The sequence below is a fragment of the Physeter macrocephalus genome, chromosome 20 (assembly GCF_002837175.3).
Source record: "Physeter macrocephalus isolate SW-GA chromosome 20, ASM283717v5, whole genome shotgun sequence".
Lineage (NCBI taxonomy): Eukaryota > Metazoa > Chordata > Mammalia > Artiodactyla > Physeteridae > Physeter > Physeter macrocephalus.
In genome coordinates, this window is record NC_041233.1 from 114,819,921 (window position 1) to 114,841,948 (window position 22,028).

The 22,028-nt window shown below is 45.6% G+C and overlaps 3 protein-coding genes across 3 annotated transcripts in view; 2 read left to right on the forward strand and 1 right to left on the reverse strand.

Annotated features, from left to right (window-relative positions):
• Window positions 1–2,614: 2,614 nt before the first annotated feature.
• LOC114484480 (sperm-associated antigen 11B-like) overlaps window positions 2,615–22,028 on the forward strand; it is a 36,353-nt gene continuing 16,939 nt past the window's right edge. The window contains exon 1 of the mRNA XM_028480971.1: window positions 2,615–2,633. The gene's annotated coding sequence lies outside the window, so the exon portion shown is untranslated. The remainder of the gene's footprint in view (window positions 2,634–22,028) is intronic.
• LOC112062150 (beta-defensin 105-like) lies at window positions 8,325–15,225 on the reverse strand. The gene is made up of 3 exons (XM_024115778.3): window positions 12,090–15,225; window positions 11,345–11,386; window positions 8,325–8,452 (listed from the first exon to the last, which is right to left on the reverse strand). The coding sequence occupies exons 1-3, from the start codon at window positions 12,157–12,159 to the stop codon at window positions 8,325–8,327; spliced, it is 240 nt and encodes a 79-aa protein (XP_023971546.1). The 5' UTR covers window positions 12,160–15,225.
• LOC112062151 (beta-defensin 15-like) lies at window positions 16,659–19,536 on the forward strand. The gene is made up of 2 exons (XM_024115779.3): window positions 16,659–16,707; window positions 19,323–19,536. Exons 1-2 carry the CDS (start codon window positions 16,659–16,661, stop codon window positions 19,475–19,477), a joined length of 204 nt encoding a protein of 67 aa, XP_023971547.1. The 3' UTR covers window positions 19,478–19,536.

Consider the following 22,028-nt stretch of genomic DNA (forward strand, 5'->3'; position numbering starts at 1 on the left):
CAGCTATTCATGCTGCAGCAATTTCTCAAAAGATTATTTCCATAGAAAAACCCATCTGGTTTTCCTGTGACTAATACAAGTTTCTTCAACTTTTAAGTTTGTTTGTTTTTAATATTAGATATATGGACTCAAGTGGATTTAACTTCTAGAAGCTAACATTCTCTTAGGCAGGGGAACAGTGAACACCTTGGGGCTCATATGGGGGGAAGAGGTGGGGAAGCCCCACCCACTGGTCCTCCAGCTCTCCAGGGCTGCTTTCATGTAAGCTGAGCTCAGCTCACTCCTGTCAGATATGTGGGAACTGGACACAGATTAAGGAGCCAGGACTGTATAGGATTTGGGGTCAAGGAATCCAGGTATCTGAGCCCCTCCCCCATTTAGTTTTCCTTCATTACTCCCCATCCCCCCTCTTTACATAGGACTCAAGCAGTATAGTTCTGCTTGTGTAAACCATATAGCCTCCAACCCACCTTCTCCATCAAATCTTCTGTGTTCTGGTTTATACCTAGTGTGTGCTTGGGAAGGGTAAAAGTCGACTGAAGTGATCCTTTTGGGTCCACAACGGATGCCTATTGTTTGGAAGTGGCACATGAGAAACTAAGCCCATAAGATGGGTGTCTGAGTAAACCGAGATCTGTCCACCATGTTTCTGAATCTCTGTTTACCCCCCTGGAAATTAGATCTGATGAAAGCCGAGGAGTGAAAAGGAGTGAGAGTGCATTGAACTATAATTTCTTCTATTTATATTATTATATTATTACTATTATCATTATTATTTCAATGCAAAAATATTTTCCAAGCATTTCTTAGAAAAGCTCCCTCACTACAGATCTCGTCCTTTTTCAGGAGAAAACACAGCCTGACCTAAGCACAATGGCTAGAGGATGACCGTTTGATGAGGGTCACCCAGATGGCCTGATGGGTAGGCGGCCCCTTTAAAATGAAATTCAGTGTGTGACAGGGAACCTGGGATGATGATGCTCTCATGTGACCATGAGACTCTCAGGGAGTCTCCTGCTGAGAGCAGAGATGTGCTGAGATCTCTGCTGTGAGTCAAACTAGGGAACCCCGTGGAACGAAGCCATTCATGCATGTGCTTGGTTCAGGATGGAGCAGAGTAAAGGAGCTTGAGCTTGGAGATTCTGATCGCCCTCCATGGGGACTTGACCCCATGAGGGTGTGTAAAGCGGGAAGGTTGTGAATATGGTGTCCCCCAGTGTTGACACATTTGTTAGGTTTTTGTCCTGAGATTCTGCTGAGGTCATCAGGGTGCTCATGCACCAACACTTACCACATTTTTTTTTTCCAAGATGGAAATATGTTTATGTTTGGATGTGTACATTAATACTCTAACCATGCCACGTTGGAGGTGAAGACAACACAGCGGTTCAGAAGTAGAAAGCAGGGGGATGAAGGACACAAGCACAGCGACTTTGTGATGAAAATCCACAGGCTGATGACCCTCTCGTCCAGACTGAGATACACACTTTAGAGGCCCCCAGGCCCCACCTCTCGGTTCAGGGTCTTTGGAGAAGGGATCAGAATGGCCGAGTCCTCCTAAGGGAAGTTCACCGTCAGTCTTTGAAATTAACTCCTTCCTGCAAGCGTGCATTCCTTCTCGGTCAAGGATCATTTCATTCCAGTACTCATGGAGGAAGTATGAATTTGGCAGATGGAGGAAGGAGTGCTGGTTGGCGTTGGAATTTTCTTAAGAGTGTCAGGATTCCAAAGAACGTAGTCAAGTTTTACGGTACCTACGGGCATGTCTGTGTCGGATTTCTGGTGGATGGGAGGTTCTGTTCACCCAAACACTGATGTCATACTGCAGTTCCTCACGAGATGCCTTGATATCTCCTGTGGTCAGGGTAGGCAGCGGAGACTTAGATTTATCACGGGGCAGTGGGGAAGCGGGGGGGTGGCAGAGGAACAAGGCCTGGTGGTCACGTCTTCACTTGATTTGTAGGCCCCCAGTGATGCCCAGTGACACGTGGCTGTGCATAGGCACAGGATACCAACTGGCCTGTGCCCCTCACAGAACCAAAATCTGGCCGCCCCGACAGCACCTGTATGACTGAAGTTTCCAGCTCAAATCCTGCACGTGTGCCCAAAGGTTTCCAAAGAGAGCCCCCCCCCCCCTCGGTTCCAGAATCTTCAGCAGCAATCTGATTTTTTCACTAACCTGCGCTCTGGACCACTCAGCCAGTGACCTGGCGCTATGAGCTGAGCTGTGCATCTCCCCTCCACCCCCCCGGTTCTCATATGTTAAAGCCCCGTCCCCCCAATGGGACGGTGATTGGAGATGGGGTCTCTGGGAGGTAATTAGAGTTAGATGAAGTCACGGGGGTTGGAGGAGGTCACTGAGAGAGGATGTAACCACTGGTTGACCCGAGAACTGGACCCTGGCAATCGGAGGTTCCTCACCCCTCCCCTGTCTTTGAAATGTATGTTCTACTCTGTTTCCGCTCTAGGAGTCATTTCTAGGAGGCAGCCTTGAGAGAGCAGTGTGGTGTTGAGACCATCCGGATGGTGTATGTGACTGCGGCCCACCAAGGCCTCTCTGTAAACGCTTCAGATTCTGGCAGATGGCTGCGGAGATCTACTAACCTTGCAGCCGCCCAGGGCAAGCCTCACGTGTACGTTCCCTTACTTATTAAAATAGTCACCTACCATTCTTGGGTCATAGGGTACCCAGGTATTTGGTTAAATATTGTAATGGGTGTGTCCGTGAGGGTGTGTCTGGATGAGACTAACATTTGCCTTAGTAAACTGAGGGAAGCAGCTTGCCCTCGTCAGTGTGGGTGGGCCTCACCAAAGCCTGAACAGAACAAAAGGCTGTGCAAGAGGGAATCTGCTCCCTCTCTGCCTTTTTGTCTTCAAGCTGGGACATCTGTATTCTCCTGCCTTTGGATTTGGACTGGAATTTCCACGTGGGCTCTCTGGACTTGGCAGCCTCCATAATCACATGAGCCAATTTCCTACAATAAATTTCTTTAGATAGATAGATGTTGATACAGATAGATAGATAGATACAGATATAGATAGAGAACCTATTGGTTCTGTTTCTCTAGAGAACACTAAGATCAGAGCATAGCTTCTCCCAAGCAGAATTTGTAGCACAAAACCATTATTCCTCCAACTCTGCCAAGTCCCCTACATGTCCTCGTTTGCCCCTCCCCCATTTCCACCTCTCCTTTCCCTGCATGGGGTGTATGTTATATTACTAATGCCAGAGTATATGAGAATGAAGTCATATAAACTATTGCAGTTTCCGGCACAGTGCTTTGTATACAGTGAACACTAATAAATGTGTGAGCACACAGTAGATGCTCAATAAAATTTGTTTAAATGAATAAATGCACGTTATTTCCAAAGTGCTGTCTTGCTCAGACCTATGCCTTCTCTGTGCTTCTCTCAGTTTACTAAAGGCTGACAAATAATGTGATCTTTAGGAGAGATAACGGGTGATCTTCACTGAAACCAACTGTACTTGCCTTGAGATATGTTGGTTGGGTGTCAGGGGCTGTATGTGCTGGGCTTTCTTTCCCAAGTTTAGTGCTACTGGAAATGGGATCTGGAGAAAACCACCATAAGCATCACCAGGGGTTTTGTTAAAAATGCAAAATGATGGGTCCACCCAAACTGGCAGAATCATCACTTCCCTAGAGTTGGGCCTGGGATCTCCAAGAGATCTGTATATATATTACATTTTGAGAAGCAATATTTAGCTAAATGGTTCTGGTTTCTCACTGGGGTGACCTGGTAGTTTATTATTTATTTTTTTTAAGATTTTTAAAATTTATTTGTTTATTTATTTATGGCTGTGTTGGGTCTATCGTTTCTGCACGAGGGCTTTCTCTAGTTGCGGCGAGCGGGGACCACTCTTCATCGCGGTGCGCGGGCCTCTCACCGTCGCGGCCTCTCCCGCTGCGGAGCACAGGCTCCAGACGCGCAGGCTCAGTAATTGTGGCTCACGGGCCCAGTTGTTCCGCGGCATGTGGGATCCTCCCAGACCAGGGCTCGAACCCGTGTCCCCTGCATTAGCAGGCAGATTCTCAACCACTGCGCCACCAGGGAAGCCCTGGAGAGTTTTGAAGTATGAGAGTCTCTCTTGCTGGCCTTGAAAGAGAAAGCTGCCACTTTGTGGAGAGAGTCACGGGAGTGCTAGGCAGCCGCTGCTTGCTCAGGACAAGGCCCTGGATGACGTCCTCTCCTGTCTCAGATGATATCAGAGTCCCAACCAACACCGTGATTTCAGTCTTGTGGAACCCTCAGCGGAGAAGCCAGCTATACCGTGCCCAGGCTTCTGACCCACAGAAGCGTGAGATAATGTGTGATGCTTTAAGCTGCCGAGTTGCCAGTACTTTGTTATACAGTAAAACAAACACACACAGCAGTATCACAGGTAAAATCTTTATGGTAAGCACATTAATGTGTTCTTTTGGGGCTCTTGTGTGGCCCACCTCACTGTACAGCGTCCTGAATGGATAATATTCTTTCTGGTTGATCACTTATGAATTGACCTCAGCTCCTCTCCTCCCCCGGCTCTATCCTGAAACCACTTACTGCTGGTTCCCTTTGCCCTCACAGGCCACATTATTGGGGGGTTTCCCTTTAGGACGGTTTCAGCGCAGTGACCTTGGTCCATTCACTTGGTCCATGGGAATCACACGCATTTCCCTGCCTAATATCGTAAGTGCAGCTACTCCACCGTTGCTCCCTTCTTTTTCTGCCGTCATAGGCCTGTCCAGCCAGAGCTGTTTTCCGGTAGATATTTTCAGGCGTGAGCCAGGCATGAGCACCACGGGGCGACATGTCAGATTCTCCGGGGAGGCTTCTTGTAGCCAGTCTCATAAGGATTGGCGTGAAAGCGTTGTTTTCCTCACCTTTGCCCCGGAGAGGCTGAGCACCCCCCCCCACATTTTCCAGAGAAATCCTGTCCCTTGACTCCTTTAGCTTTCCTTTATGCCCTCCAGTAAGTACAAGGCTGAGTGTTTCCAGACACATTCTGTGGTCACCCTCTTTGCCATTCTTGCCTTTGTGGTTTAGTACCTCAGTTGGGAACGTGCAAGTTAATGATACTTAGTGTTGTGTCCTCTACCTTTTGGGAATTCAGCCCAAATTGATCTGCCTTGCCCTAGAGGCATTGTCATTCCCTTTCAGTTATTGTGAGAGGGCTTTGAAGTAGAACCCAGAACCAAGAAGGGGTCATAGCCACCTAGCATAAGACCGCCAATAGCTATTGGGTTGGCCAAAAAGCTCATTCAGGTTTTCCATAAGATGTTAGGGAAAAACCTGAAAACCCCGAATGAACTTTTTGGCCAACCCCACACAATTTCAGAATTAATGGAGATAAAATCTTGCTAAACAGGAGCATTATGCAGACTAACTTGAGTGGAGATACTTTAAGAGAAACCAGCCCCAGTGTCTCTCTTCCTTGCCATTTCCCTCTGACCCATCCAGCATTCAGAAGACATTCCGCTTCAGAAGATCCAGCAGAAACTGATATCAGAGATCTCCATAATGTACTGTGGAATCAACAGAAACTTATGTGAGGAAGTCATGGGCCTCCACTTGACATCTGAAAGGGCTGACTTTTCAAGTAACAAGAAATCAGTGTGAGTTGAGACTTTATTATTCTGTAGGAAGGACTGGTGTCTCAGGGGTAAAAAAAAAAAGAGGTCATTGGATGGAAACGTTCTAAAAAGAGCAAAGTACGGAAGAGAGAAGAGAGCAAGAGAAAGAAGGGAAATTTGTGAATAGGTGAGCATTTATGGGAGGTGTCCTCTGAGACCATAAGCCATCTGACTCTGGATGCTCTTTAAGGTAATTATTAAGGTACTATCAGAGCACAACCACTGGTCCCCCACTCTGTATGACTCTGAGACATGTACATGAATTCTTCTATAAAGAAGACTTCAATTAGGGTCCAGAACACTTTCAGTTTGGGGAATCAAGCAATATGGGATATGGAATGAGTAGGGGATACCCTGGCCTCATGATGCTTTGTGAACCATCAACTGTACTCTTGCTGGGGAGATCTGGGGAGAAGGAGTATCCACTAGCAGATGATGACTCAGCCACGTGTTTGAGACCAGAGCCTCCACTTGCTGCTTCCCTGAATTAATTCCTGTGAAAATGAAGGAAACGCTGTCGGGTTCACAATGGTTATGTCTCAGATCTCTTTTGGAGAACAATTGATCAAATGTAAATGGATCTGACAACAGAGTCAGCCTAAAAGTCAGATCAGCCAAGCTCCAGGCATGAAAATGGTTCTCATACGAGAAGATTCAATAAAGAGGATTTAATATGGACAGCTGGTGATAAAGTGTTGGAAAAACCAAACCTGCAAAATGGGAAAAACAGGAGGCTCTGGTGTGAGCCCAGGAGCGGGGACTAGCTGGCAGGAGCGGTGCCTGCAGCGAGAGTGCCGAGCGAGAAGTGAGGACGCAAGCTGGAGCGGTGAGAGAGGAAATCCCACAGTTCTCCTGTTCTCTCACCCGCCATTCTTCCGCCAGGCACTTGCAGCTGACTGATACCAGCCAGAAAAGCCAGGAAGCTTAGAGAGTGAGGTTTGCAGAGAATACGCCAGTTACACAGAGCAGAGCGGGGCGAGGACAGGGGGTGGGTCTGAGTGCAAGAAAACACATGGGGCCGCGGTCCACTCAAATGTACAGCAACATCTTGTTCAGTCTCACATGTTAAAACTGAAGGCTCAGGTTTGAGTCACTACTCACAGGACTGATAATTTTGACCTTTATTTTGTGAAGCTACAAATTTTATTTCATAGGGCAAAGTTATAGAGTCAACCATTTATGCATATGCAATGCTGAACATTTTAAAATTAATCTCTAACATTTTCATCCACTGGTAGGAAGAGAAACACAGAGTTGGTGCCCTGGACCTTAACTGAGTAGATGTGAGGTGTTTTAAAAAAAACCACACACACCATATCCTCTCTAACATCTGTTGTCTCTTGTCTTCTTGATGATGGCCATTCTGAGTGGTGGGAGGTGTGGTTTTGAGTTGCATTTCCCTGACGAGTAGTGACGTTGAGCATCTTTTCAGGTAACTGTTGGCTGTTTTGATGCCATTTTCGACAATATGGATGGACCTTGAGCGCATTTTGCAAAGTGAGATAGTCAGAAAAAGACAAGTACTGAATGATATCTATTATATGTGGAATCTAAAAAAGTCAAACTTGTAAAAAACAGAGAGCAAAATGGTGGTTACCAGGGGATGGGAGGTAGGAGGATGACATTGATGTTGTTTAAGGTACAGACCGGCAACAGGTAGTAAATAAGCCATAGTGATCTAATGCACAGTATAATGAATACAGACAACAGTTTTGCTGAGAGACTAAAACTTAGTTATCCGAACACTAAAAAGAAAGGATAATTAGGTACGATGATAGAGGTGCTAAATATCGCTAAAACAGCAATCATATTACAATATATAAATGTATCAAATTAACATGTATGTCTTAAATTTACACAGTTCTATGTCAAATATATTCAATAAAAAATACACCGTAAGTACTAGAATGAGTGACAATATATTGGTACAACAAGAAATGATGTGGAGAAAATAATTTGTTAAACTCTATAGATAACAGTGATGTGGATGCCATTTTCATGTACCTACTTTGTGAGAATTAGTGCATGTAAATGGATACACAGAACATGATAGTGGTGTGCACACCCTTTACTGGTTTCCAGCTATGACCTTGAGGAAATGACAGCCTGACTGGGTCTCAGTTTCTTCAAATATAAATGGGGATAATAAAATCTACCTTATAAGATGATTGTGAGTCGTACAAGAAAATTATGGGGGAAAGATTCATAAATTATAAGGAACTCTATAAATATATAGTAATAGTATCTGATTCTGTGAGTAGCTGTTAGGTACCCACTCATGTCTTGACTTTTTTGTTAATTTAAGTATAGTTGATTTACCATGTATTAGTTTCAGCTGTACAACATAGGAAGTCAATATTTTATAGATTACACTCCATTTTTAAATTATTATAAAATATTGGCTTTATTCCCCATGCTGTACAGTATAGCCTTAGATAGAGCTTATTTATTTTATACATAGCAGTTTGTACCTCTCAATCTCCCACCCCTACCTCGCCCCTCCCCCGCTTCCCTCTCCCCACTGGTAGCCTGCTTAAAGATTATCTTAAAAAATAAGCAAAGAAACAAAGGAAGAAGGAAATGAGCATGATCCTGACACGCACTGTGTGGCTTGGTTGAGTTGCATAACTTCTCTTGACCTTCCTTGAATATCCGGTCCTGTTTCTGAAGCCAGAAGAGTGCTGGTGTGGCTTACTGGACCCTCCGTCGGCAACAGAAAAAGTTCACCTTGCAATGCCCAACAGTCTTCTCGTCCTCCGCGCACATCTTCCTGCATTTGCCCCGGCCGAGCCTGCATGGCTCGCAAGGAGCAAAGTCACCTGCGCCAAGAAAGAGCTGCTGACATGCCTTTCCCAAGGGCTCTCTAGGGAGGGGAAAGAAGAAGGGAGGCTTGGGGTTTATGATTATAAAAAGTGTTTTCAAGAAACAGCCTGGACTTTTCCAAGGAGCTCCACTTTTTACAGAGTAGAGTTGGGGAGAGTTAATGTTTAAGCAAGAGGAAGGTGCAGTCCCTGTCTTCATGGGTTTAGCAACCTGCATGGGTCAAAAGTAAGCACAGTTGGACAAAGTGTCATGTATATTACGGAACTATAAAAATACATACCTGATGCCGCTGTAAAGGTTACAAGGTGCACATGGGAGGGCTATCTTGTGGTTTGGAAAGATCTTTGAGGGTAGAGCTTCAAGACTCAGGTTCAGTTTTGTTTGGGCCAGGTAATGGCCACGTGTCCTCGGTAAACTGCTTAATCTCAGCTTCGTCATTTGTCAAATGGACATTCTAGAAATACTTGCTACATTTTTAATTTTTTTAGTGGTCAAATGGAATGATTTATGTGAGAATATTTTGCCAAACGCTGTTTACTCAGTTAGCTGTTCTGGTTGTTCCTTTAAGCGGAAACTTTTTTTTACAGGACCACAAAGAATTTTTCAGGATAACTTTCATGGACCAGGTAGGCAGTGCCTCTGCTAGCCAGGAAGCCTTTATTTGCTGGCCTGATTCTCCAGGGGCAGCATTTAAATTGTAACCTCTTATCTTCTTTCCTATTAACCACCCTTTCCCAATAACCTCAGAACAACATTGACCCTCAGGTTGGTGCCGCTACTGCAGTCTTTCAGCGAGCTGCTAGCAGCCCATTTCTCCATCCTTGGTGCTTATGTCAGTCGTGATCCTCTTCTTGTTTCCTGCCTCACCACCTGCTCCTCACTCTGCGTATGGAGCGAGTTGCTCCGTAACTTACCCAGCTGGCATTGGTCCATTCCTGGGGCTCCGTCCTATTGCCTGGCTACTGGATCTCCTGAGGTCGCCCACATAACTTCTGAATACGAACCCACAGATTGTGTGTGTTCATGCTAAGTGTTGCTTACATTGTGCTGGAGATTTCCATGGTCCTGGGGACTGCCTTGGCTCTCCGTTTGCTCCTAGGAAGTCCACTGTTAGCGCCAAATCCACCCCCTCAGCCTTTGGTCTACTAAGCCCGGGTTCATATCACCTTCCTCTTTTTCTTGATGCTGTACACTCATGACATCTTTGGATAAGAATTCCGATCGACTCCGAAACAAAGTCCCTGGTGACTTATTCTCATCCTCTTTGACTGGAGGTGAGAGAAGATGTCAGGTAGAGCTCTACTGAAGATGCACTCCTGCTAGCAGCAGATGACATCAAAGTCTTCCTGATAACAAATATCAAACCAGTATCTTTCTTCTCCACCACCTTGGTCTAACGCCTACAGTACGATCCTGCGGCTCCAAGGCACCTCAGATCAATAGCTGAATCTCAAGCTTCTCAACTTTTTGTTTATGTCTAGCTTCTAATTTTATGATTTTCTCCTAAATTCCAGTCTCCTTCCTCACCTAGGATCTTCTGCATTAACATCCACCTGGCTTTCCCAGCTTGCGTAAGCTCCACTTCTCTTCACACGGATTTGCTAATAGTTGTGCTTTGGTGTCTCAGCCTGTCCTACTTCCTGAGATTCTCATTACTGAATCAGGGAAGAATCAACATTTTCAGCCATGGAATCAGATAGGATATGGGATTCTGTTGTATTTCTCATCTGACATACTCTTTGGAATGCCAGGGATTACCCCTAGATTCCCAATTGCTACAGACCTAGAACACCCTTTCTCCCACCCGTCACCCTAGTAACCCTCTCTGGTTATGTTTATACACAGGGCTTACGTGCAGTTGGTACCCACTGGCACTGGCAAAATCAATGCTTACGGCAGCATCTGCTCTTCTCCAGGCAGTACACGGTCTGATTGTTCAATGCTTGTGCGACACAGTTTGTTGAAGATTTTGTTTGCTACCTCTGCTTACGAGTATTGCTGGGCATTATTCTACCTGGTTGAGAGTCACGGAATTAAAACTTGTCCTGACTTGGAAGTCTAGCTTACTACTTATTATTTGTATCCCCTGGGCAAAATTATTTAACATCTAATCTATATCTCTGCTGCATTTTCTGTAAAATGGTGGTTATAATAGTACCTTCCTTAAAGGGATGTTTTGGAGATCAAATGACATAATCCACATAAAGTTGTTAATAGACTGCCTGGTACACCATAAGCACTGAATGACTAGTGACAACCTTACTCTTTCTCACTCTGAAATTCTGTCTGAACACTTGTACATTTTGTTTAGAATTACCCAGGAATATTTCTTTCAGTTCTGTTTATAATATGCTTTTTTTTTTCCTGTATGAGGTGAGTTCACAGAAAAAAAAGATCAGTGGGCTATTCATTATGAACAGCTCTTCTGCAATGGTGATGAGTTTTCACTGAAACGCCCTGACTCCTTTATTTGATCCTTTTTAGACCAGTGGTGTACGTTTGGGACACACCTTACTGGATTTAGGAGCAGAGGCTATGAGAGATGGGCGAGCATGCTCTCAGGGCAGTCTTAATTGGCTGGTACAGGCTTGGTCCTGTGACCTTGGTTTAGTTACTACCATGAGCTAATGAGAACAGCCACGAGGTCCAAAGCTCCATGACCAAAATTACAATCCAGTAACAGAGAGATTTCTCTGTGAAATGGAAAATCCAGATATGACGCTGGGAGCAAGAGGAAGTGAAGAAGGTAGAGTTAGTGGGCTGGGATTTCAGGCAATTCTGTTTTCGCCACTATCTACATGGCTTCCTGAAGTCAGAGATTATCTCCATGAAGTCAGAGATACCTAACAGGGCCAGAGTTCCTAAAAGTAAAAAGGGATTCAACCTACCTGCTGGAAGTGGCTGGGAATACTCGAGTCCTGCCTGGCACCCTAAATTCAAAACAAAGCACATTTTGGATTTGAATATCATGTGGGAAATAGCACTGCATAAAAGTTTTCCCAACTCACAGAGGTTGAATCTTTATTCTAATTTTGAAAGCCAGAACTCCTGGTATCCAAGAATAAGTTTGTTTTTTTCTTTTAAAGGAATCATAGGGTTTCCCTGGTGGTGCAGTGGTTGAGAATCCGCCTGCCAATGCAGGGGACACGGGTTTGAGCCCTGGTCCGGGAAGATACCACATGCCGCGGAGCAACTAAGCCCGTGCGCCACAACTACTGAGCCTGCGCTCTAGAGCACACGAGCTACAACTACTGAGCCCACGTGCCACAACTACTGAAGCCTGCGTGCCTAGAGCCTGTGCTTCGCAACAAGGGAAGCCACCGCAATGAGAAGCCTGTGCACCGCAACAGAGTATCCCCTCCTCACTGCAACTAGAGAAAGCCCGCGCGCAGCAACAAAGACCCAATGCAGCCAAAAAAATAAAAATAAAAATAAAAAATTAATTAATTTAAAAAACATAAAAATAAATAAAAGGAATCATAGTTTGCTCATAGAAAATGCTACTGCAGGTTCAAGAATTCTCATGAGAAGTGCAGAGGGGAGCTGACTGTTACTCTCGTTTTAGGGTGATACGCAGAAGAATCATCAAGCTTTATGATCTGCCCCATCATGGCCCCATCTACTCTCATTTACCTGATGGAAATTGAGCCAAAATGAAGAAAAAGGCAAAGACAAAATAAAACATCTTCCTGCTTGGCGCCATCTCTGAGGGAAGACTCTTCAAACAGAGGTTCGGGATTCCTTTGAGAGGACGAGAGGCTCCCTTATATTTGAAAGTAATGGGATATGCTCTTGGTCAGTGAAGTGGATCCATAAAGAAAGCACATTTATATGCTCCATTTCCCAGGATCAAGGACTGATGTGATGCATCATAACCCTTGGCCTCCACAGAGCCTTGAACTGGGGGGATTCTGAGTGCGGTGGTGGAAAGGACACCAGGCCAACTCTGCCCTAGTCCAGGGAGAAGAGCAAACTACGCCTCACCGCTCCCAGCTCAGTTTGCATATCTATCAAACAAGGACCGACTCAGAGTTATTGCGAGGGAGCAGTCACTCCGCCAGCCCCTCAAGGTTGCTCTGAGGAGCTGGTGTGATGATGACACAAAAGTGTTTTGAACACGTGGAATGCTTTGAAGGAGGCCTGGTGCCCTGTGAGAGCTCAGTAAATATAGTGTCACTTCCCTGGCTTTCACGTGTACTGTCCCTAAAATTCCCAAGGAGAAAGGGAGGGGTAGCGATTGTTTTGCCAAGTTACCTCTGAATCCCTGAGCCCGTAACAACATCACCTAGAAGACCAAAGTCATAATTATCACACCCTTTTAATTCATGAAGAACATGGGTATTAAAAGTTACACCCGTATCACTGCACCCCCAAAAGTCCTATCCAGTTGCTATGCTCGTGCAAGGCTGTGTTCTTCATTTTTGAAATGAAAAAATAGGATAATTTTAAAATTAGTAGACTCTAATAATTAGACTCTAAAGTCAGACAGATTGATTTAGCCGGTATATGACTTCGATCAGATTGCTTAATTTTCTGAACCTCAGCTTCTTCATCCTTAAAATGAGGATGTAATAATGGTACCTACTTCATAGGATATTTGAGAGGATTAACTGAAATAATGTATGGAAAGTGCTTAGCAGAGTGTCCGGCTGTTGTACTAGGACTGATTCACATCTCTCTCTCTCTAGCGTTTCTGTAAACTCTTTTCCAAGTCCACTAATTCATAATGACGCTTTCCCGGCCCATAAAACACAACATCGCTGATACGTGTATGTGTTTTCAACAATTAAGCTTCAGGAACACAAGCTAATATGTATGTGCTGGGGGATAGAGCTGAGCCTAATGCCTTTCGACTTCGGGGCATTTTTAATAACCTGTAGCCAGGCCAGCTTTGCGGGCAGGTGACCAGGGCGGTCACACAGCTCTTCCTGCCACCTTGGGGTTTAAAGCTCTGCACTCACTGTATTGAAATTTTCAGTCCTTTTACCTTTGACTATGTGTTTTGTAAACGAAGCCTGACGCTCCCTGGGAGGGTTTCTGGTCCCTGGCCCTGCCCCATGAACCCTGGGCCCCAACCTGGCCTCCTCCTTTCTATTCCCTCCCAGCGACCGCTGCCACCGTGTACTCTTAGCTTGGACTGGTACCCAGAGAGGGTTGGGGCTATGTTCCTGAGCCCTGAGCATCTCAGGACAGGACACCGACCAACCCGCCTCAGGGCTGCGAGTGCTGTGGTGAAGGCGGGTAGTGTGACAGGAGCGAGCCTGTCCCCAGCTGCAATTCAGTACTGACTGCATCCAGCACAGACGGTCCAGTAGCTCAGGAGTCGCCCAGTTGTCGTGGTGGGGATGGCAGGCCCGTGAGAAGGAGAGATGCCTGGCTTGACCCTCTCTGGGGCAAGGCACACCTGCCCAGCAGCGGGTGGCAGGACTCGGGGGCAGCCCAGCAGCCAGTGGGCCACAAGCATATGGGCAGAGCGGCAGGGTGGGGGCACCGGGGAGGGTCTGCGAGGTGTCCCTGAGTGTCCCTGTGTCCAAGGGAGTACGACATTACACAGCAGATAAAAAATACTATGACAGAGACCTGGGAGGAAAGGAAAAAGCTTCATATTTTGGCGGCTTTAATGGCAACGTTTCCCTGCTTTTTGAATGTGGAATCGTGTGTTTTCATCCTGCAATAGGCCCAGCAAATGATGTAGCTGGTCCTGACCTGGACCAAGTTCACCTGGAGTGAACTTCCAATCTCAGAAAAATAAAATGACGCTTGAAACCACCTCTAATTATAGGGCTTGTCCTCGTCGTGGGAACCGCGAGGTCTCCCTGTACCAGTGGTCCAAAGATGGCCCCGGTGTGCTGCTCCCTGTGTCGTTTACTTCTGTAGCACAGATTCCCCTGGCTCCAAACTCAAATTCTTCCACATCCAGTTGCTCCAAATGTAGCACAAGTAGGCATTTATTCAGCCAGGAAGAGCCCCTCTGCTTTGCACACCCTGCAAAATCACACCCACCATCTGCTAACCACGGATCAGACACACCCTGTAGCCATGACCCCAACTGCTGCCACCTTTCTGTGCCCTGCGACCCAGAGACGCCCCACCCTGCTGCCAAGTGACGCCATCTGGACACACGAGCCCCCCTCTGATGCCCCTCTTCTCAGAGTCCCCTTGCCCTTTGGGCTGGTGGCCTCAGGCCATGCTCTCTGGAAGGCCTCCTCCTGTAACCCCATCCACGTGCCACCCAATGTGGCCTGTAGTGTTACTGCCTCTCGTGGTCCTGCTTTTTCCTTGATCAGCCCCCAAATCCTGGAACTCACCATACTCCTGTGCTTAGAATTCACCCCGTAAAATGCATTTTTCCTCTTCCCAGTGAGGTGTGAACAGGAGGACTGCTCTTTTAGCAGTTTACACACAGCACTTCCCTCAGGAGAGCTAGTTGGCTCTTGGTGAGGGCTCAGACAAGCTTCTTTAGGCTATCGTCTGAATGTGTCCCCCCCAAATTCTTATGTTGAAATCCTAACCCTTACAGTGATGATGTTTGGGCGTGGGGTCTTTGGGGCAAGATTAGGTCATGAGGGTGGTGCCCTCTTGAGTGGGATTAGTGCCTTTATAAAGGAGACCCCAGAGAGATTCCCTTCCCCTTCTGCCACGTGGGGACACAGTGAGAAGTCAGCCATCTGCCACCCGGAAGAGGGTCCTCACCCTGATCTTGCACAGCCTCCAGAACCGTGAGAAATGAATGCTTGTTGTTTATAAGCCACCGAGTCTGTGGTATTTTGTTACAGCAGCCTGAAGAGACTGAGACACTCCACATCCTGATTTTAGGTGAGAAACCACATGAATCCTTGACAAGAAGTGGAGTTTCCATCACCTTATTAACATTCGTTTCAGAGGATCCAACGGTCAGTCTCTCATGTTTGCAACCTTCACTTGCAGATGAAGCAGACTCACTTTGTAAGAAGCAAAAATAAATGAGATGAGGAGATAATAAACAAGATAAATGAAACTGTGTACAACTGAAAATACCTGGAAGTTTGTCTTGGGGGCTTCAATCTATTTAGGTGAGGTTGGAAGGGAATAGAGAAAATGCATATTTTCAGTCTATCCTTCCTAACTGGATCATTCATCATATATAATCAATATGCATAAAAAATACCTAACAAAAATATCATGGTGACTTGAGGCTAAAGTTAGGATATTCCCCAATCGTTTTTTAAAATAAAATTTTTAGTTTGGAATAATTTTAGATTTACTGAAAAGTTGCAAAGATAGTACAGAGAGTGCCCATCTACCCTCCCCCCAGTGCCCCAACCTTAACATCCGTGTTAATAGTTATTCATGTTAATAACCATGGTTCATTTGTCAAAACCGAGGAAGTCACAGTAGTACATGACTACTAACTAAACTACAGCATTCCAGTTCGTCTGATGTTTTCTCATGAGTGGCCTGGGGTTTAGGGTTTGGGAGAAGAAGAGCACAGAGTGAAGTGTTCTCCCACTCCTCATGTCAGGGACACATGACTGACGCCTCCTGAGGTTAACCTTGACCGCTCGGTGAGGCGTGCCTGCCAGGCTCCCCTACTCCTCACTGACTGTTCTTCCCCTTCTATATTCTATTCTTTGGAAGCAAATCACTTTCAAGTTGAGACAGTTAAGCTCCGTCCCCTGGAGCGGGGGAATGTCAGCAAATACCCTCTGGAATTCTTCCCTTGAGAAACGTGTCCGTTTTCTCGAAGGTAGTTATACGTTCAATCCCTCGTTGGTATCAGTGGAGCACGAGGAACTAAACTGGTGATCTTATCCAGATCACGTGTGAAAACCACCTTTTCCGTAACGTAGCAATCGTTTGTTGCTTGGCGGCTGGTGAGGCGGGGGTTATTCTTGTTTTAACAAATGCGTCTAGGGTATTTCGACATTAGCAGCAATCGGAGTAGTGGGGTGATGCCGATGGACGCTTATCCCCCTAATTTCACGTCTTCTTAAAGAGAGGTATCCCATTCCCTCTCTCACAAGGGGGAGGATTAAAGTGGACGTTTCAGGTCTTTCTCTCCACCCACGTGACTGTGGCCTCCGGGAGAAGAGCACAGACACATCTTCACTTCCGCCACGCCTCACCGATCAAGATGTTATCGGGCTGGAGAAAGGTTTAAATGTGGGTGTTTGCTGCTCTTTTCTCGTGGACACTGTGCTGATCTCTCGAGACCTGCAAGTCATGAGGATGTCCCTCTTTCTCTTTGCCGTCTTCTTCTTTCTGGCCCCAGGTAAAACGAGCACCTTCGCAGGGAAGGTTATCGGAGGTGGAGGCTCCGAGAGCGAGTCTGTCTCCGCGGGCACCTGGGCGCAGTCCGCTCTAGAATGCAGTGACACCCTCTGCCCAGGAGCCCTGAATCTGCCAAAGGAGGGCAATTCTCCTCTAATGCCTCTGCTGTAAAGCCTTTGCATTTTTTGTTATCATCTAGGATGGGGCGTCACAGGTTTGAAGACATCAAGATATGCCAGAAAAGATGCCTTTTGGTCCTCAGTCTATGCTCATTAACAAAAACGAAAATTTGAAAAAAAATTGAAAGCAAGGGTGTCCATCAATGGATCTTTTAAAAAATAGTTGTGGGCTTCCCTGGTGGCGCAGTGGTTGAGAGTCCGCGCCCGGAGCCTGTGCTCCGCAACGGGAGAGGCCACAGCAGTGAGAGGCCCGCGTAAAAAAAAAAAAAAAAAAAAAAAAAAAATAGTTGTGATAGAGATTAAGACAGGTAAGGAAGAGAGGCAGAGAAAGAAAGAAAGGGAAAAGAAAGGGGTGGCGCTTAGAGACACTGTGTGTCCTACCAGTCACAGTGTTACTTAAAATAGTAACGCTTCAACTGCCATTCCTTAATCACAGGCTACAGAGCTGGATACTGAGACCAAACTGTCACGTAATAAAACATATTTCACTCTGCAATGACAGTGCCTTTGAGGGAGACTCTGCCCTACCTGTAATTTAGTGATATTCAGAGGAAGCCTTTTGGCTTGGAAGGCCTCTTTTACATATATTTCACAGCTGTAGAAGTGAAACTTCAGGTAGGCCAAGCAGCTTGTCAAAGTCATGCGGGGAAGCAGGAGGGAAGCCAGGCCTTGAGGCCGGCTCTGTCTCGCCACAGTGTCCTTTCCGCGTCAGAACTCCGTCATCACCTGCTGAGGACCTCCAATGGCCCCATCTGGATCCTGCCCCAAATCACAGTCCAAGGCTAGACTCATCCCACCTTCCAGAGAGCTGAACAAAGGGTTTTCCAGAACCGACCGTGAGTCCGGATTTGTGCCGAATGCTAGTGATATCCCTGGTATGGTGCTCAGAAGTTTCCACCAGCTCTGCACGCCTCTGGTCTGTCTCGCGGTGACCCTGTGTGAGTAGATTCTGTGCCAAGCACACAGGGATCTAGCACCTAGCGTGAACCATTCCTTCCACTGGCCTTGATGGACACGTTGGAAACTAACCACAGCACCCTTTTCAGACCCCTCCTACTTAGTATATAATTAGTCAACACAATACAAGATGATGTAATACGAAGTTATCTAATGTAACTAAATGAAACTGACCTATTAACGCGCCATATGTGCACACCCAGGCCCACACGTATTCTCTAGGTGGGTACCTGTGGGGATCCATTAGAAGCCCCGTAGGCATGGGTGCTCTGGCTCTTTCCAGAAGCTTTCTCTTTCTGGGCCATCACTGCGAATTGGATCTAATACAAGGACTCCTGTCAGAATGAGGTCCAGTACCCCTAGCCTCAGATAGCCTTCTATTATTAGGAGAGCAGAGAGAGTATAAATTCTTGTGGTAGAAGCCGGGGTTCACCGAGCTTTGAAATGTCCGGGTATTTAAACTTATGAGCTCATATGCCGCTGCTCGGTTTGATTAGCGCACATGCTGGCACTAATCTATCTGGTTTTAGTTTTACGGGTATGTGAATTAGGCATATTTATATGTTGACATTAATTGCAATTTGTGTACGTCTGACACATTCATTACATACGCACCTGAACTGTGCAACTTTAAAATGTTGATTCTGGTAAGAATCAGGGAATTCTGGGGAATTCCCTGGCGGTCTAGTGGTTAGGACTCTGCGCTTCCACTGCAGGGGGCACGGGTTCGATCCCTGGAGGGGGAGCTAAGAGCCTGCACGGCGCGCGGCACAGCCAAAACAAAAAAACAAACAAACAAAAATGTTTTTTTAAAAAAAGATGCTCTGCCTGTCTTTAAGTTGAAGCTGGCTACTCTAATGGTTTCTCCTCATCGGGTACTAAGGCCAGAGCCAGCGTCCTACGCAGAATGACACGAGGAAAGTCTGGGAGAACTACCCCAACACTGTGCCCTTTCTGCTCTTGAACACATTTGATGGACTGTGGAGAGGAAATCAGATTGAGCCTCTTACAGCAATCTCTCAACTTCTAGCCTCTACAGTAAACGGTCTTTCTGTGTTTATGCTTTTTCTCTCCAGTCATGGGACATCTTCCCAATCAGGTCTTGCTGTGTACAGATAGCACTCTGAGAGTGAGTTGGGGAAGCTGCTGACTCTGGAGGTGTTTATAGGAACAAGCTGACAATATCCCAAAAGATTTTGATGAAAGAACATTAGCTTCTGTTTCCCAAAGCCCCCACACAGCCTAATGCAACATGCTGGAAGGAGAGCAAATCGGTCCTTCCTGCTCTTGCATCCTGTATGACAAGAGCATGGGAAAATCAAATAGAAAACACTTCCCCCACTGCCATCTCATCTGCTGGCAGGATGAGGCGCTGTAACAACTCGTAAAGGAATCCTCCCTCATGAGTGACACGACTGTACCTGGTAACTAGACATATTTGAGAAGAGAATTAATTCAGGTGGCTCTTTCCCTTGTGTAGCCAGGAGTGGATTTCTTGAGGAGAAATGCTACAAGCTTAAAGGGAGATGCATGGAGTCCTGTCAGATAAATGAAGAACTTGTAGGTCTCTGCGGGAAGTCTCTGAAATGCTGTGTGACACTCCAGGCGTGTTGGAAAAGTAAGGAAAACGCTTAAGATTCCAGAGCAACACGGACGACCCACCTCCATCTTGTTTTTACTCTGGCCTCCAGTAAGAAGACACTTTAATAAAAATAAAATGACTCTCTTTGATCCATTTGTCAATGATTCATTTAGAAGGGGGAACGTGAGTAGCTAACCTTGATGGTCCCTGACTCTTGGCTTCTTTTTCTGTACTCTTTTGATAAGGGACTTGTCCCTAAGCCACCTGATATTTCTTTTTAAAAGGGGACTAGAAGCTGTTATAATCAACAAACCTCTAGCTTTCTCTCAGGCAGTCAACCCGAAGCAACCTGTTGAGATAGATAGGTGACAGATAGGTGATGGGTAGGTAGAGAAGTTAACATATATCTAGATGGATCATCATACTAATGATCTATGGATAGGTAATCTATTTATCAAGGACTATCCTGTGTCACACACCTGTCTAAATTAATCATCCTGACTCCATGCCTTTGGTTGTAATTGGAGACAGTTCCCATGGACTTATCTCTACGATTGCTAGTAGCTCAGTGGCCAGGATCCTAGTACCAAATGGACTTTCTACTATTTTCCTAGGAACTAGCTAACTGCCAAATTACCTTTTGACTCTAAGCTCTCATGTCACCTGGTTCAATTAAGGATTCCCTGTCATGTTTCCTAGGCTTAAGATCCAGCCTTGGTTCTCTGCTGGGTCAGAAATCCTGCTTTACCTCCCTTTTAATTCCTCAGGGTCAATGTACTTAATCCTCTTGGAATCAGTGACCCTTTTAATGACATTTTTCTGTTTTGAGACAATTGTAGAGTCACGTACAGGTGTATAAAAATCACACAGGAACGTCTCCTATACCTTTCACCCAATTTCTCCCCAAAGCAGCACGACAACTGAGATACTGACATTGATACAGAACATTTCCGTCACCATTGAGACCCTACTTTTTGCCCTTTCGTGGCCACACTCACCTCCCTCTTGCCTCTTCCTCTTCCTTAACTTCTGGTACTACTAATTTGTTCTTCATTGTTACAGTTCTGTCCTTTCAGGAATGCCATATCAATAGAATCATACAGTATATAACTTTGGGGGATTGGCTTTTTACTCAGCATAATTCTCTGGAGAGTCTTCAGAGTTGTTGCATGCATCAAGTGTCTTTTCGTTTTCATTGCTGTGTAGTATTCCGTGGTGTGGGTGAACCACAGTTGTTTAACCATTCACCCAACAAAGAACATCTGGGTTGTTTCCAATTTGGTGCTATTACAAATAAAGTTGTTATAAACATTGATGTTTATAGGTTTGGGGGCAAACATAAGTTTTCATTAGTCTGAGATAAATGTCCTGGGGTACAGTTGCTGCATCCTTTAGTAGTTGGAAGTGTAGTTTTTTTTAAAAGGAGGCCAAACTGTTTTTCAGAATGGCTGCACCATTCCACATTCCCACCAACAAGATAAGAGTGATCTAGCTTATCCACATTCTAGGCAGCATTGGCTAAAAGTAGTTGCCACTACTTTTTTATTTTTGCCATTCTGGTAAGAGTGTATTGATAGTTCATTGTGATTTTAATTTGCAACTCTCTAAATGTTAATGATATTTAACATCTTTCTGTGTACTTATTTGCCATCTCTATATCTCCTTCAGTAAAATATCTCTCATATGCTTATTTTCTAATTGGATTATTTTTGGTTGTTTTTGCTGTTGAGTTTTGAGAGTCCTTGGTATATTTTTTTTTTTTTTTTTTTTTTTTGTGGTATGCGGGCCTCCCTCTGCTGCGGCCTCTCCCGTTGCGGAGCACAGGCTCCGGACGCGCAGGCTCAGCGGCCATGGCTCACGGGCCCAGCCGCTCCGCGGCATGTGGGATCCTCCCAGACCGGGGCGCGAACCCAGTTCCCCTGCATCGGCAGGTGGACGCGCAACAACTGCGCCACCAGGGAAGCCCTCCTTGGTATATTCTTGATATTAGCTATTCGTTGAATATATGGTTTTCAAATACTTTTTCCCAATCCACAGCTTGTCTTTTCAACCTCTTTTTTTTTAAGTGGACCATTTTAAAAGTCTTTATTGAATTTATTACAATATTGCTTCTTCTTTTTTTTTTAAATGTTTTGGGTTTTTGCCGTGAGGCATGTGGGATCTTAGCTCCCGGACCAGGGATCGAACCTGCACCCCCTGCATTGGAAGGCAAAGTCTTAACCACCGGACTGCCAGGGAAGTCCCTGTCTCTTCAACCTCTTAACAGGATCTTTTACAGAGCAAATTTTTAAAATTTTGTGAGGTCTAACATATTTTCTATTTAAGGATCTTGTTTTTTGATCAAGTCTAAGAGCTTTTTGAGTAGCCCTACACGCTGAAGATTTTCTCATGTATTCTTTCCTAAAAGTTTTATAATTTAACATTTACTTTTAAATACATTAACCATTTTGAGTTAATTTTTCTAAAAGTTGTGAGATGGTCAAGGTCTTTTTTTTTTAAACCTATGGATGGGGCTTCCCTGGTGGCACAGTAGTTGAGAGTCCGCCTGCCGATGCTGGGGACGCGGGTTCGTGCCCCGGTCCGGGAGGATCCCACGTGCCGCGG

Excerpts from the sequence above, each read along its gene's own strand:
- LOC112062150 (XM_024115778.3), bottom strand. The coding sequence starts at position 12,159 with ATGGCGCCAAGCAGGAAGATGTTTTATTTTGTCTTTGCCTTTTTCTTC. Across the intron at positions 11,387-12,089 it reads TTTGGCTCAATTTCCATCAG|GGTGCCAGGCAGGACTCGAG; the intron begins GTAAATGAGAGT and ends TTTTGAATTTAG. Across the intron at positions 8,453-11,344 it reads TTCCCAGCCACTTCCAGCAG|GTGACTTTGCTCCTTGCGAG; the intron begins GTAGGTTGAATC and ends TTCTTGGCGCAG.
- LOC112062151 (XM_024115779.3), top strand. The coding sequence starts at position 16,659 with ATGAGGATGTCCCTCTTTCTCTTTGCCGTCTTCTTCTTTCTGGCCCCA. Across the intron at positions 16,708-19,322 it reads CTTCTTCTTTCTGGCCCCAG|CCAGGAGTGGATTTCTTGAG; the intron begins GTAAAACGAGCA and ends TCCCTTGTGTAG.